At 37.8% G+C, this 15783-nt stretch overlaps 1 protein-coding gene across 3 annotated transcripts in view; it reads left to right on the top strand.

The window, feature by feature from the left end:
- The window catches only part of SPRY3 (sprouty RTK signaling antagonist 3), a 60943-nt gene extending 46420 nt beyond the window's left edge, over positions 1–14523 (top strand). For 2 of the 3 annotated variants that reach the window (XM_084788655.1, XM_084788656.1), the window contains 3 exons: positions 4925–5051; positions 9476–9598; positions 10320–14523. In XM_084788655.1, the coding sequence (XP_084644781.1) occupies positions 10329–11294 (966 nt within the window). In that variant the 5' untranslated portion in view covers positions 4925–5051; positions 9476–9598; positions 10320–10328 and the 3' untranslated portion in view covers positions 11295–14523. Of the gene's footprint in view, positions 1–4625; positions 4758–4924; positions 5052–9475; positions 9599–10319 lie in introns of those variants that run through there. The other variant, XM_084788654.1, reaches the window with a different exon arrangement.
- Positions 14524–15783: the final 1260 nt, after the last annotated feature.

Genomic DNA, 15783 nt, shown 5'->3' with positions numbered 1-15783 from the left:
GTGTGTGTGTGTGTGTGTGTGTGTGTGTGTGTTAGAAGCCAATTTGCAAGAGTTGGTTCTCTCTTACCATGTGGGTTCTGGAATTTGAACTCAGGCCCTCAGGCTTGACAGCAAGCAATTTTACCTACTAAGCGATCTCACTAGCTCCATCCCACCCACCCCCAGTATATCTTTCTTAACATGGTTTATTTTTATACTTTATCACTTTGCTCAAAATTTTCTTTCTGATTTCTAAAACATTAAGTCTAAATTATTCTGCCTGTCATTCAAGTTATTCTCCAACATTACACATTTCATTCCTATTTTCAATGTATCTCTTACATAAGAGAGTTTGAATGTGTCATTCTTCTTAGAACTCCATGTGCCAGTTGCTTCCTGGCAATTGAACTTTCCACATGTACCCTTCATGTGAATTATGTATGCCTATTCAAGTTTTTTTTTTTTTTGCCCTGATACTAATTATTCTGTGAGTCCTTCACTGCTTTTGTAACCCCCTAAGATGCTTTCACTCATGTCCTGTTTTTTAAATTACATATAATGTTTAGACATTTTCTTTCACCTTTAAAATCTCTTTGAGTTAACTGCCATAATAGAAGTGACCTAAGCAATCAATTACTATAAAGTGTTTAAAGATGTGATTTAATTTATTGTAAAATCACAATTGAGGAAAAATTTTTTAGAGTTGTAAGGGAAATATTTGGAGGGCTGAGTGATTTTATAGTCTTCTTCAAGGTTATTTATTTTTTGGAAATAATCAACCTGCTGAAATATGTGGGCTCATTGGTGCTGAGTTATCGTATTACAAACTCACTTGGAATGGGATTAATATCATTAAGGTATTTTATAAACAAGAAAGTTGTGATTGCTTCTAGCTCCCACACTGTCACAAACTACTTGAATTATCTTTGACAATTTAATGAATCTGTCCATTTCCCAATAGTGTACCATTAACAGATTTCCTGAAATACACTATTATAAAAATCTAATAGTGCTGTAAAAAAGAAAGTGCTGAATTTTGTAATGTCTCAACATGAATATTCTGTATAAAACTGTACCTGTCTGATAGACTATCACAAATCATCAAACCACAAAAGTAATTTGGGAACCTAGTACCTTAAAATGTAAATCTCAAGAAGCTATCTAGGTTTATTTCCAAGAGTCATTTAACTATTCATTCAATAAGCATTAATTGTATGGGCAGTGTATCAGCCCCTAGAGATACAGCAGTAAAGACAACTGCAGTAAACGTTGTATGTTCTGCCAATGGTAACTGTCTAACATGGGGAACATAATTATAGTAACTATTGCCAAATTCTGTGATTGACAACAATTAAATATAAGGAAGCCACTTGAAATGCTAAGAAGAGCACAGAGGTGGTCTTCTACACCTAGGTATAAAAAAAAGTACATTAGGGAGGTATTTCAGGAAGACTGAATGGAATATCCTAAGGCAAAGAAGTATACAATAATATAAAATATTCAGTTAATATTGTGTTTGTTTTAGCTACTATAACAAAATCAGACTAGCTAGCCAATAAACCACAGAAATTATATATCACCATTCTAGAGGCTGGGATGTTTTACATCAAGTTACTGGTAGTATCTGGTGAGGTCTAACTTTCTGATTCATAGGTGATGCCTTCTCACTAAATCCTTACATGGTGCAAAGGGCAATTTAGCTCACCAGGGACTCTTGTATAAGATCACCAATTCCATTCATGAGGGCTATAATTTCATGACCTAATTAACTCTCAATAGACTCTCCTCTTAATACCATCATATTCGTGATTAATTCTCAACATTGGAATTTGGGGGAGACAAAAACATAGTAAATGTCAAATAATACATGATTGGGCACTATGGCATAGTGGTTAAGTATGCAAGCCTTGTAGTAAGTTAAATACCGGATTTGAAACTCATCAGTCATGTTAATTACTTAATTTCTTTGAACTTTTGTTTCTCCTTTGTAAAAAAAAATATTAATTTGTAATTAAACTCTATAGGATTATTGTGAGAATTAAATGAGTTAAAAGAGATAAAATGCTTAAAATGGTATCTTGGAGATTATAGAAATGACTTCCTAATTAAATGTCAATTCTATAAAGGCAGAGCATTTAGTTGTTCAAATATGAGCAATTTGCTAATGGTTGTCCCATAGAAAGCATTGTGGAATGAATGGTAGTCAACATAATTATTTTGGCATAGGTATCTTAAAGTGTGAGGTTGAATAAGCTTTGTTGGTTTTGTTTCTTTAATATAGACTCATAGAATAAAGGCAAAATAATTAGGCAACTCACTTGTTCAAATTTAAATGTGTATCTTAAAACAATGAAAACTAGGCCTGGAAAGACAGCACAGAGGTTAAGAGCATTTGTTCTTGCAGAGGACTCTCGTTCAGTTCCCAGCACTTACATGTTGGCTCATCATATGCCCTCTTTTGTTTTCATTGCATGCACTTGGTATACTTACATACATGTAATAGGTGAGGCACCCATACACATAAGATATATTTTTAATTTTTTTAAAAACAAAAAAACTTCTAACTAAAATCACCTCTTGCTTTTTTATGGGCTGAATTAAGGTGAGAACAAATTTTCAAATTCATAGTCACTATTTATTGAGTGTTTTTTATATGCCAGTCACATGATAAAATTCCTAAATGTAAAACTTTATTCACATTACAGGACAACATAATCCTATGATGTAGGAACTATTTTACCTCTATTTTAAAGATGAATAAATAGGCTCAGGGGGGTTAATTGAACCTTCCAAAGTCAGATACAAACCTCAATTGATAAGCCAAAATTATGAATATTAATCTGTTGGCCTGAGTCTAGCTAGTAGTAAGTTGTTGGCACATTGTTGATGTACAATGAAGTTATTAAATGAATATATTACTAATCTATTATCTACATATGAACCTATAGCTTAGTTTTTATGGTTTTCATAATTTCAATAAGATCAAGTATAAGGACAGGATTGAACCATAAAAGAAAGAATTTACATAGGAAAATCTCTTGGCGGGTAATTGATTGAAAAAATAGATTTAGATTTGCTTATAAAGTACATATGTATATAAGTTTTATACACACATATGAAATATTAGCAGAAAAATTTGACGAACTTTTACAGAGTACATACAGATTCAAAGCATACATTTTTAAAGTTCTTATTTTCTTTTGTTTTAATACTCCTGAAAGGGTATAAATAATATAATGGCAAAGCTAGACAGGGCAATTACCAAATCATATTTTCTTGTGTTAATGTAGAAACTGGGGCCCTAGAGAGGAAGTAAATTGCAGAGGTCACACAAGAAATTAGAGTAAGATTAAGGATCTGAGTTTCCAGACTCACAAGTTTGTTTTAGTCTGAACTGTCACCATTTGCCATCTTAATTTTATAGATGGGGTAACTAAAGCATCCTAAGAATGTTGATGGCCAAGTTCCTGCCACAGAAGCAGGACTTTGATTTTAAATACGAGGCTTATAATTATTTCAGTGCTTCTTTCTGGGTGTGAGAAGGAAGACACCTTCTCCTTATTAAACTAAATAATGGGCCGAAGATAATTTACAGAAATATTTGTCTTTCTCTCTAAGAGTAAATTTAGTTTACTTCATTGCTTTATTTTCAGAATCTGGACAGTCCCAAGGAGGCTCCATAAAGACAGGAATCCAGAACACCTAGCACAAAGAAAAGCACTTAATAAATATTTGTTGTTAAATCTATGATAACGCTGAAGGAAGAAAGGGAATGTAGGTAATGGTTTCCCAGAGGATGATGGATGGACAATCATTAGTGCTGAAAAAAGGTGGAAATGAATGAGGAAAAGAGGAGGGGGGGGGCCTTAAAGGAGAAGCTCAATCTTTATCAGATTGAAACTACAGTCAATCAACAAATGCTGAGTGTCTTGTGATTGGCAGATATTTAAATAAGGCCCCCTTAAAATTATTATCCACCCCCACAACCCCACTCCCCTTTAAATTTTGTTTCAGTCATTACCCAGGGACCGGATACAGAGATTCCTATGGGGAGTTCTAATGGGTCGATTCAATTTCAGCTGGATGACGCCACTTAGCCAAGCATTAAGAGCTACAGCTCCGGGAAAGCCACGACACAGAGAGGGGGGAGAGAAAGAAATTATAGCAAGGAGCAATAAAATCCCTTCCCATCCTCCCCTATAACCCATTCACAAGACCTCTAGAAACCATTTACATTCACAAAACACGCCAGCTAGCTGAGCTGAACACACAGTGCAACCTCACCCTACACACATACTGCCACAGATCATATACCAACACACCCAGAGCTGTATAAATAATCACACTCCTAGCGGTATCTATTGCTCCGTTGAGATACCCTGTGTCTACAACTGCAGTTTCTGCTGCTTCGGTTCTTCTGACAGATTGGAAGAGAAAGAGGAGGAGGTGGAGGCGGGGGAGGGGGGCCAAAGGGAGGTGGGGAGTAGGTAAAGGAGGAGGAAAAGGAGAAGGTGAGGGGGAGGGGAAGGAAAATATTGGAGGAGGGGGGGAAGAAACTGGAGGAGGAGGAGAAGGGGGAGGAGTAAGAGGCGGAGGAGGAGGGGGAGGAGAAAGAGAAGGAGGAGGAGAAAGAAGAGGAGGAGGAGAAAGAAGAGGAGGAGAAAGAGGAGGAGGAGAAAGAGGAGGAGGTGAACTTACCCTGCTGAGCTTTCTTTGGGGAATGCGTGCATCAAGATTCAGCTCTGCATGTAAAATCTATAGAGTGTCTGCCACTACAGGTCTGATTCTGTTTCTCATCCGCCACCACCCCCCACCCCCCCCCAGCCGCCACTGCCGTTTTCCTCTCTCTCCCTCTCTAACCCCTCTCCCTCTCTTCTCTCTCTCCTGCTGTGTTGGAAGGACCAAGACAGAACTATCTCTGTTTTTATTTTCTCTTCTACTAAAGGAGTTTTCATTCAGACTTTCCGTAGAAGAGAGGTGGAAAAACCTAGACTCGGGAGAAGAGGTCCTTTGAGCCAGATCAAGCATTAGTTCTTCTGCTTTTCTCGGCATGGATAAACCATTTTCTCAAGGTAAGCCACAGGGATTAGCTCTTAAAGACTTCAGAATTCCTTCTATGCAATGCACAGATTGCCATTCATTCCAGCCTGCGGGTGTGTGTGTGTGTGTGTGTGTGTGTGTGTGTGTGTGTGTGTGTGTGTGTGTGTGTGTGTGTGTCCGCGCGCACGCGCGCGCCCGTGTGCGCACACACACACACACACACACACACACACACACACACACAGAGAGAGAGAGAGAGAGAGAGAGAGAGAGAGAGAGAGAGAGAGGAAAGCGCCTGAGTAAAATAAAATGAAAACCTTTAAAAATGTCATTTAAATGAATCAGCTTTTGTAGAAAATTATACATACTGGAAATTTACAAATCAAAATAGGAATTAAATATAAACCCTTTTAAGCCAAATGTCAATTTAATGTGTAGTCTGTTGACCTTTAATGCATTTTGGTGCTTACCTAAACCCCTTACAGCGCAGCCTAACCACCCAAGGTGAGGACGTAGGAAGAGCCCGTGCTGAGGCCAGTCTGGCTGCCCAGCGGGCATCCTTGTCAGCATGGGGCTAGTCTGCTATTGGCTCACAAGTCTGGGCTGTGCATCGTTCGGATTTCATCACATCACCTTGCCTTGGGTAGAAATGGCGCAAGCTGACACGGCATAACCCCCACTTATATTGAGTCAGAGCAATGATTTAGAAATTTCTGGATTCATGCCTGGGTATATGTGTTCATATGTGTATGTGGTATATGGGAAATTTGTCCAAATAAGAACCTTTGCGCATATCTAGATAGTCAAAAGACATTTGATAGGACCTAGGGCAATGATTTATAATACACTTCCTTCCACACATCTAATTATCACTCACCTATGAATGCTGGAAATTAAGTTCCATGAACATAAAACAAATTTTGAACTCTTAATCGGGTAATACATTTTGATATGCCAAGTATTGTTGCTTTTCTGCACATATTAAAACTTCCCTATAATGTAATATGTTATCACATGAATTGGAGTATATGATGTATTAAAGCATGTTCTCAACAAGTCAACTGCATGCAAAAATACAAATAAAGCACAGATGAGCAGTTCATCCACATCAAACCTTTTTCTTTTTTATTCTAACATGCACTAAGAATTTATTGTAAAATTTTAGACATTTTGTTTCTTCGTGTTCTGATTTTTTGGTCTCTAGCTGTGAAACATAATCTAGCAATCTGAGTGACTTGGATTTAAAGAAATTTATTCAGAATTGAGCAGTAAGGAGGCAAAGGATTGAAAAGAAAGGAGACTAATTCTTCATGAAAGAATTTGAGACTTAGATATGCAACCAAAACACAGCATAGAATTTGGAACAGGGCAAAATGGGTTTAAAAAATCCTTTTTACATACCTCTTCATTTTGCAGATGAAGAAACAGAGAAGTCACTTGCCTATAGTAACACAGCAAAGTAAAGCTAGCATTAAGACTATAACCCAAGTTTCTTGTGTCTTAAAAAAAGAATTTGGAGCTCATAAAAATATTCTAGTGTCTTAAATGAATAAGTAACTTCTTACAATATTCCTCACCATGAGTATTAGTTTGGCGTTACAATATTTTTCTACACCACTCATCACTAAAACACCTATAATCTTAACAATGTCAAGTTCTTAAAACTGCAAGGCTCATGGCCTTGAAATAAACTGCTATAAGTCTTAATGAAACTATTAAAGTAATGAATAGGACTAGAGTAGCGATGTGACAAGTTAAGAGTTAAATGTGGTGAGAATCTGGCAGCCCTAGCAAGATGTATGCGGTAGGAGGGAGGCCCAGTCAGTAACAGAGAGGTTAGTAATGTAAACTATATACAACTTGTTATTTGTAAGGGGGGGGGAGTATGCTTTGATAGAGATGCAAATGCTTTTGCACAGAGAAAGATTTTTAAAGAGCAGACTTTGGAATAGTAGAACTAAGAAAACATATAAAGCCATAGCAGAAATTCCCCCTATGTTTGCTTTCAGTTATTCTGAGAACAAGTGTATATAGCAGCAGAGTACAGGGAGGAAAAAAAAAACACACACCTCACAGCCATTACACAGTAAGCTATAAAACAGCGCTGAGCCTGTGAGAGTGGAAGAAAACAGGAGTCAGTTTTTCTTTCTTCTCCTCTCTTTTAAAAAATCAACAATGAATCACAGTCTATCAAAAAGGATTTATCATAGAAACCAGAAATGTCTTAAGGCATCACCGTAGAAGAGCTTTAGGCCGAAAAGTTTCAAGTTTTGTCTCAACATGGCAGATTTTAGAGAGAAAATTACATTTTCTTTCATTAACAAACATTACCATCTCATGAATAGCTTTAGCTTCCTAGTTCCTAAATAAGAAAAGAAATTTATGTTTAGGTTGAATATTGCAAATTTCATGGCTATAGAAAAACTATTCAGAAAGCTATGAGCACCTGGCCAGCAAAACTGATGGGGGTGGGTTACAATGCATCATTCATTACTGCAGAGGTACTACGTGACAAAAATCACTAGATTCCATCACTATATAACCAAGACTTAAAGCTACCTTGGCTGCCATTTAATAATGTGATATGTATATGCTTTGTCATTTATCAATTATCAAATTGACCACAGGCAGTTTATTAGGTATTGCTTCTCACAAAGAATGACTTTTTAATGGGTGGACTCCTGAATAATAAACACATATGCAGTGGTAGTTTCTCATCTAGTCTACAAGTAGTATCTTGCTTGTTTGCTTTTCAACATTCCCCCCTCTTACCTTCTGCTATGCTACATACCTATTGTTTCAGTTTATCTTTTTTAGCTAGATTGTTGGCAGGCCCAGAATAGCAAAATGTGGAGAGAGAGAGAGAGAGAGAGAGAGAGAGAGAGAGAGAGAGAGAGAGAGACAGTCTTTTCATTACTACTCAAAACTCCAATATTACTATGATTCTAACTGCCCACATTAGATCTTAGAATCCATACTAATAAAAAATTAAAAACATAAATAAACTAATTTCATACTGTTAGTTTCCTTACCTGAGAGCAACAGTGCTTCATTATTCTAGATTTCTTTAATCATCCAACCAAATATCTCATTTTTTTCAAAACAAAATCCAATCACTATTTTATACACCTTCTTAACCTAAACACCATGTGACTGACCTTCTGGTCCCAAACAGAAACAGCCTTGAATGTTATTTTTTTAAGACAGTATTTCTCTGTGTGGCCCTGGCTGTCCTGTGCTTGTTTTATAAACCTGGCTGGTCTCACACTCACAGTGATCTGCCTGCCTCTGCATCCCTGAGTGCTGGGATTACAGGTGTGCACCACCATGCCCAGCTGAATATTTTTATTATTGGTTCTAAGTTGTTTACATTATGGCCTAGATTCTATCAAGTTTAGCTTTTAATCTTTTGGACATGCCCCTGGGTATTCAGTGACTTCACTGTAATCCTGTTTTAAGAGTATAATATGATCATCTCCTGTAACTTCTTCTTGACATTTTTATGTATTTTATGAATTGATATATCTAGCTATATCTAGCATCTGTTGCTATATTTCAAGCATACAGGATTTGAATAACTCCACCCATCCTGTATTTGATGAGTTGGGTATAAACCCATTTCTTATAATTTTGTCAAATACTTCATAGTACAAAGCTTCTACATTCACATATAGTCTCCAAGCCAGCTGAATAGTATGTCCTTATTTATTCAGCTGTCCAAATGAATACTGTCTATTTCTTTCCAATGCTAAAACTATGACTGTATAAAGATTTAGTAAAGCTATGGGAAGAAGGTTGCAGGGACTTCAAGTGCAAGGAAGTGAATCTATTTTTGTTTTTGAATTGTCCAAATAAACAAGGGCATTTTGCCCAATTTACCCTCAAAAATTTGAAGATGTAGATGATACGGATGAAAAGTGATTAAATTACATAGCTACAGAAATGTAAATCATTATGGGGCAGTATCCTTGGAGATCTCCTAGACCACCCCTATAATTATATAGGTAGTGAAGCTGAGGCCTAAATTAAGCAAATGATTTGACAAAAGTATCATACATAATTGAATTGTGGAGCATCCATTATGTTTATCCAATGTAAGTTTAGCTAATCAGATGTATATAAGAATATAGCCTCATAAACCACCAAAGTGTAGTCATTATTAGCTGCTAAACACTTTATGAATTGTACCATTATTTTTCCTGTTACTATTTCACTCTGTGCCTAGTTTGTTGTCATTTGCTTTATTATGAAAACCTAATCAGACTCTGTTCTCAATCTCTTTGTTCATTTTTTTTATTATTTATTCAATCTATCCAAACTTTACAACTGTATGAGTAATTGGTTCATTCTGAGGATACTTAAAATCTGCTAGATTTCAAATATGTACTGTATTCATGCTAATGATCATTATGTCATCTCTTTGATTCATGTTTCCATTTCCTTTTTGAACATTCAGGCTTCTAGGTCCGGAAGTCTACTACCTGTAAAATATTTTCTGCATGGTCACCATTTATCGAGTATACCTATATCAACGCCTTCAGGAGAATAACTACACAACCATTTGTGGCACTATGAAGATGTAAGAATATATTTTCTAATATTCAACTAAGTTTAAATATAGTATAAGAACATTTCTTCTCTTTAAAAAAGCCATTTTGGTGTAAAGTAGAGAAAAGCAGTCTGTAGAATTTGTTTAGTAAATGCAATAGTAAACTTTTGGTGATATTTAAAATAACTCAGTCTTATATTATAGTTTGATATAGTTGTCATATAACTAAGTGTTGTATATTAAAAATGTTTGATTCTAGCAGCTGAGTGTGGTAATGTGTACCTATACTCCTAGCTACTCTGGAGGTTGAGGCAGAAGAATGGTTGTATATATACATGTCCATGTACACATATGAGCAGCTACTCTTGGTAGACCTTCGAAGTTTCTTCTATTGCTTCAGGACTGTTTTATGCAATGACTTTTGCTTTTAACATTTGGCTCCATTCTTATTAGAATTCAGATGCTCAAAACTAAGATTAGCTGCTTCTGTGAACTTAGCCACATGATGGAGTAAAAAACAAAAAAACAAACAAAAAAATCAACCACTAACATTTGCTCCCAAAATGATTTATCCTTTGAATAGGATGACCAGAATTGTCTGAAAATAGTTTACTTACAAAATAAAGGTATTAGATGAAGCCTACAACACAGCATTTGAAAGATGAAGTGGTGATAAGTCCTAACTTATCTTGGTTCCCCTAAACTTGTGACTTGTAGTTCTCACACATTGTTTCTATTTCTTTTCTCTCAGGATTTTCTGATGTGCTTTGAGGTCCATATAACTACAAGGGCTCTTTTTTTTATCACCATAAGTGCCACTCTGACCCCAAATCACTTAGAGCTCAAAAACATAGGCAAAATGGATGCTACAGCAGTAGATGAGTTCCAACAAATTCTGCCTATTGAACAGCTGCGCTCTACTCATGCTAGCAATGATTACGTGGAACGGCCTCCAGCACCCTGTAAACAGGCCCTTTCCAGCCCTTCCCTTATTGTGCAAACCCACAAGTCTGATTGGTCCTTGGCTACCATGCCTACTGCTCTCCCACGCAGTGTCAGCCAGTGCCATCAGCTGCAGCCCCTGCCTCAGCATCTGAGCCAATCTAGCATTACCAGCTCAATGTCCCAAAGCACCACTGCCTCTGATCAAAGGCTCTTGGCCAGCATTACACCCTCTCCTTCAGGCCAGTCCATAATCAGAACCCAGCCTGGAGCAGGGGCCCACCCAAAGGTCGATGGTGCTCTGAAGGGAGAAGCTGAGCAATCTGTAGGGCATCCCAGTGATCACCTCTTTATCTGCGAGGAGTGCGGGCGCTGCAAATGTGCTCCTTGCACAGCGGTTCACCCTCTTCCCTCCTGCTGGATGTGCAACCAGCGTTGCCTTTGCTCTGCTGAGAGCCTCCTTGATTATGGCACTTGCCTCTGCTGTGTCAAGGGCCTCTTCTACCACTGTTCCACTGATGATGAAGACAACTGCGCTGATGAGCCCTGCTCCTGTGGGCCTAGCTCTTGCTTCATTCGCTGGGCAGCCATGAGTCTCATCTCCCTCTTCTTACCCTGCCTGTGCTGCTATCTGCCTACCCGTGGATGCCTCCATCTGTGCCAGCAGTGCTACGATAGCCTCCGTCGACCAGGCTGCCGCTGTAAGAGGCACACCAACACTGTGTGCAGAAAAATCTCTTCTGGTAGTGCACCCTTCCCCAAGGCCCAGGAAAAGTCTGTATGACCTTCCTACAAGATGGATCCAGAGTTTTCTTCTGACCCTCTTCAGTAAAGCATAGGCCTCATGTTTAGAAGAGGGTGTGAGATAATAAACTAGCCAAAGTTAGGGCCTCACCTCTTTTGTTCCTGCAGTGTCAGGAGAATGGCAAAGTATATCCTAGTGCAGGATGCCTTGCTCTTTTTTCACAGTATCTATCCCCACTCTTCTTTAATCTTTTACACCCGGCCTGCTCAGCTTTTATGGCTGTCATGGAAAATTCAGGTGATATATGGGCATGAGGTTTGGACACCGAGGGCTGACAGAGCCAGCAACGTGAGGTTTAGGAGCTCCCCAAGGTAATGCCTCTCGGTGCAGGCTCTGATTGTCACTCTGCTTTCCACAGTGTCTTTGAAGGCTGTCTTCTAAGATAGTCATCACAGGTGCATGTGGAACAGCGTTCAACCTTCCAGGGAATATGACTCCCCCTTTCTCCCTCCCTCTCTCTCTTTCTCCTTCCTTCCTTCCCTCCCTCCATCCCTCCTCCATTTTTTCTTTCTTTCTATCTCCCTGTCTCTTCTTTCATTATCCTGTTCTGTTCTCCTTCGTTTTCAGCCTCTCCTTTTACTTTGCCACATTCCTTTATTTTCTCCTTTTCTAAGATTAATCTTTTTTCATTTTTTAAATTTTTGTTTGATATATATTTGTTTTTCTCTTCCTGATTCTTTTTCTCTGACGCATTTAAAAGTGCTGTTTTCTCACAGGTGTTTCCTTAGATGCCAAACTTTGCTATGCTATGCTATTTACTAAATTGTATTAAGGAAAATGGATTATTGTAACAAACTGGTTGCTAGCAATAGTCGGTATCTCAGTGTGTGTATGCATTCACAACCACACCCACCCTTTTGTAAGCATATGAGGCTCCTCCTATATTTCCAAATTCAATTAGTTGGAGTATTTTTTCTCCTTTTCCTGATAATCAACTTATAGTACTGACAGATTCTACTAGCATGCTGAGTAGGATAGTAAATCAGGATGCTCATAACTTTGTATGTCTGACCCAAGTGCCAAAGGCAGACGTGCTTTATAGCTAAATGAACAAAGCAAAGGATATTACAGAGGTATGTTCTCTTTTAGAAGCTAACTGCCCTGAGACTGCATGGCTCAGGCCTTAATAATGGACATAAAGTCATAAAATTTTAGAGCTGGAAGGAATCTTAAATATTAATCTAGTTCATTGTTGTAATTTTACAGATGGGAAAACTGAGGCCTAGAAATAGGAAGAGAATTGCCCAAGGCCATACACTTAAATTGATAGCAGAATTGACCAGAACATGGGCCTCTGACTCATACTTCATTGTTTCACCCAATCATTACACTGGCTCGCTGAACTTTTTTTTAGGACTCTGTTAACAATTCCAGATTTCCTTCCAATTACTTTTCAGAAACCATAAGAAATTAGTGTAGTGGTCTTTCTGTAGTGCATAGTGGGTAGTTAATTAACTACTGGGTATTGAGGCTGTCCCCAGAGGACATCACCTTTGACTCTATCACCTTGTAGAAGCTTAAATGTGGGGAAACACATAAAGAAGCCCTAACCAAGTTGTATCTTCGCCATTGCACCTACACTTTGCTGCACACACTGTGCTCCTTCCTGGCTTGTCTGCAATGGTAGCTGCCTAAGAACCTAGATCTCAGCAACAGTGAACAACTGAGATGAAAGATATGTAATGCACAGAAGTGACTCCCCTCTTAAAATGTACAAAGAGCCTGTGCTTCGAACCCCTGTCAATAAGGAAAAGGCTGCAATGGTGATGGCAGGGTACAAAAGACTGCTACTAAGAGACGTGAGAATTATATAGTTTCCCTCTGTAAGTAAACCCAAAATTTATCAAAGAATTCAAATATGGGGGCACTTGCTTGAAATCAAGGTGCTCCAACTTAGTTTAAAACTTCCAGACTCTATATATCATCTCTTTTAAAGTGCGCATGGATGTGTGCTGCAGGGTGAAGTAAGGAGAAATGCATAGTCATGCACAGGAGGATGAAAGGGAATTCCATGTCCCTTTATTGGATATATACTGCAGAAATATATGCCACAAAGTCTTTATAGGCTATGAAACTTCCTGAGGTATATTGACATTGGGTTGCACAAAGCCCCACACCTTCACTTACATCTCCTCTTGTAGAATTGCTTTGCTCTATTTTTGTATATATAAATATGTTATGATGATTATTACTATTGTTAATGATATTGCTGCAAATGGTGCCATATATAAGGTTAGGCTTCTTGAAACATTTATAAACCCTAAACCAATACCTGAATACCTGTAACCTCTTATGTTGCTTTAAAATCCTTTAACTTTAAATAATTTGTGTTTAATCTTTAAAATATGCCTAATTGTACTTCAAACTTATCTACCCATAAAAGCTGTGCCCACTTATTTGGGTCACACTGGATGGTGATGAGTAGAAACACACACTTCTCTCTGCTTCTGCCCAAAATTTGCTTAGACTCCAGATATCTAAGGATTCTCTGACACTAGTGCATTGTTCTGGAGCTAAACTTACTCTTTGGATGCTTGCTTATTAGTTTCAAGCCCCTTCTTAATCGCTCCTTGATATTTCAACCCTGCAGTCCTTACTCAGGCAAATTGTGCACTGCCAGAAGGGCCCTGGGCTCTGCCATATACCCAGAGGAGTTCTTCTCAGTGTATTTTTAAATGGCCTTATACTTGGTAGAAGAAACTGAAGGGTTCCTGAATGCAATCTGTTGCCGAGTCAGGGCTTTCACTTATGTCCAAGTTGGCCTGATATGGACTGCATCTAGTTTACATAGAGATGAGTCCTGTTGGGGTATGCACACAGACATGTGAGTGCGCATATGTATCCCTTCTGTGGTTTCATATAGATATGTATATATATGTAAATATATAATCACACATCTCTATATATTTTAATGTATTGCACATGTATATTTAAAATATATACAAAATAACTCTAAATTCTTCAGTGTGGCTCTGTATTCATTATTTCTCTGCTTTGTGATATGTACTGCGTAAACAGGAATGTATAGATGGGTGTTAACTGCTTGGTATTTCTTTGCAGTTATGTCTCTCTACACCTAATTCTACTGCTTTTCACATATTAGTGCCTTGATATGTATCCTATGCCATTTGGTTAAAGTTTTCTTTTAATTTCAGCTTATTTTTATCATAATATCTATAATAAATATAGTACACCCTTATATACTGCTATGTGAGAAGCATGGTAGTGTGTTGTCTATATTTAGCATTACCTATCATCTCATTTCATCCTTAGAGTAACTACATGATATAGGTACTATTCCCTTCTCCATTTTACAGGTAAGAAAATGAAACACAGAATTATTAAATTACTTGTTAAAAGTGGAGCTAATATTTGAGCGTGGGTGCTTTTCTCTCAAGTCCATATTCCAGAGTCAGGTACAGAAATTTGAAGTACAGTGTAAACCATTACAGAGTAACAAGCGTCAATGGTGATTAGTTCTTCTGTTAATTATACTCCTTTGGAGTTAAAAACAAACATGTTCCTATGTTAAGAACAAAGCAACAATTACATGTATATTTTAGTTGTATTGCTTCCAAAAACTGTTGGCATTACAAATTTCTTACTTGAAGCTGGGCACACGCCTTTAATCCTAGCACTCAGGAGGCAGAGGCAGGTGGATCTTTGTGAGTTCAAGGCCAGCCTGGTCTACAAAGCGAGTCCAAAACAGCCAGGGCTACACAGAGAAACCCTGACTCAAAAACAAATCTTTCTTGAGTCCAAAGTTATTTTTATTTTTAAAAGTTCAGGTATCTTAACTTAGGTTTCCTAGAGAATAGAACCTGAAGCTAAAACTGATGTATAATCCATGCAAAACAGAAATGAGCACAATACTAATGAGTTAGGGAATGATGAATAGCAACTATTAGGATGTATAATAACCCTGAGTTAGCTACAATCTATTTCATGCAAGTTAATTTCTCAACCTTTTGTAAGAGGCCATATGAAATTACTACAGCTCTATACACCCCATCTGGAGGAAAATATACCTGCTAGTTCTCATCCCATTACTTATATATACCTTCTTATGTGATAGCAACTCCTCTGTGATGTCTGTCCATGCACGTAACCTTGACAGCAACAAAGAGCATTGTTGTTCTACTATATAAAGCAAGGCATATGTGTGGATATGAAGAGTTATAGACTTAGAGTGCTTCCAGACATTTTTACCACATTCTTTTATTTTGAGACAAGGTCTCACTATATATTCCTGGCTATTCTGGAACCAACTGTGTAGACCAGGCTGGCCTCAAATTCACAGAGATTGGCCTGCCTCTGCCCCCCAAGTATTGAGATTACAGGTGTGCACCACCACGCCTGGTTTTAATCATATTCTTTTAAAATGAATTAGAGACAATATACTATCTCTAAAGTATAAGGGGCTATAATGTGCTCACAAGTGACTTGTTTTGAGATATTTTTCCTCAAC

Source organism: Acomys minous, assembly GCF_964271855.1.
Source record: "Acomys minous genome assembly, chromosome: 7".
Lineage (NCBI taxonomy): Eukaryota > Metazoa > Chordata > Mammalia > Rodentia > Muridae > Acomys > Acomys minous.
This window is presented reverse-complemented; position numbering and strand designations above follow the sequence as displayed.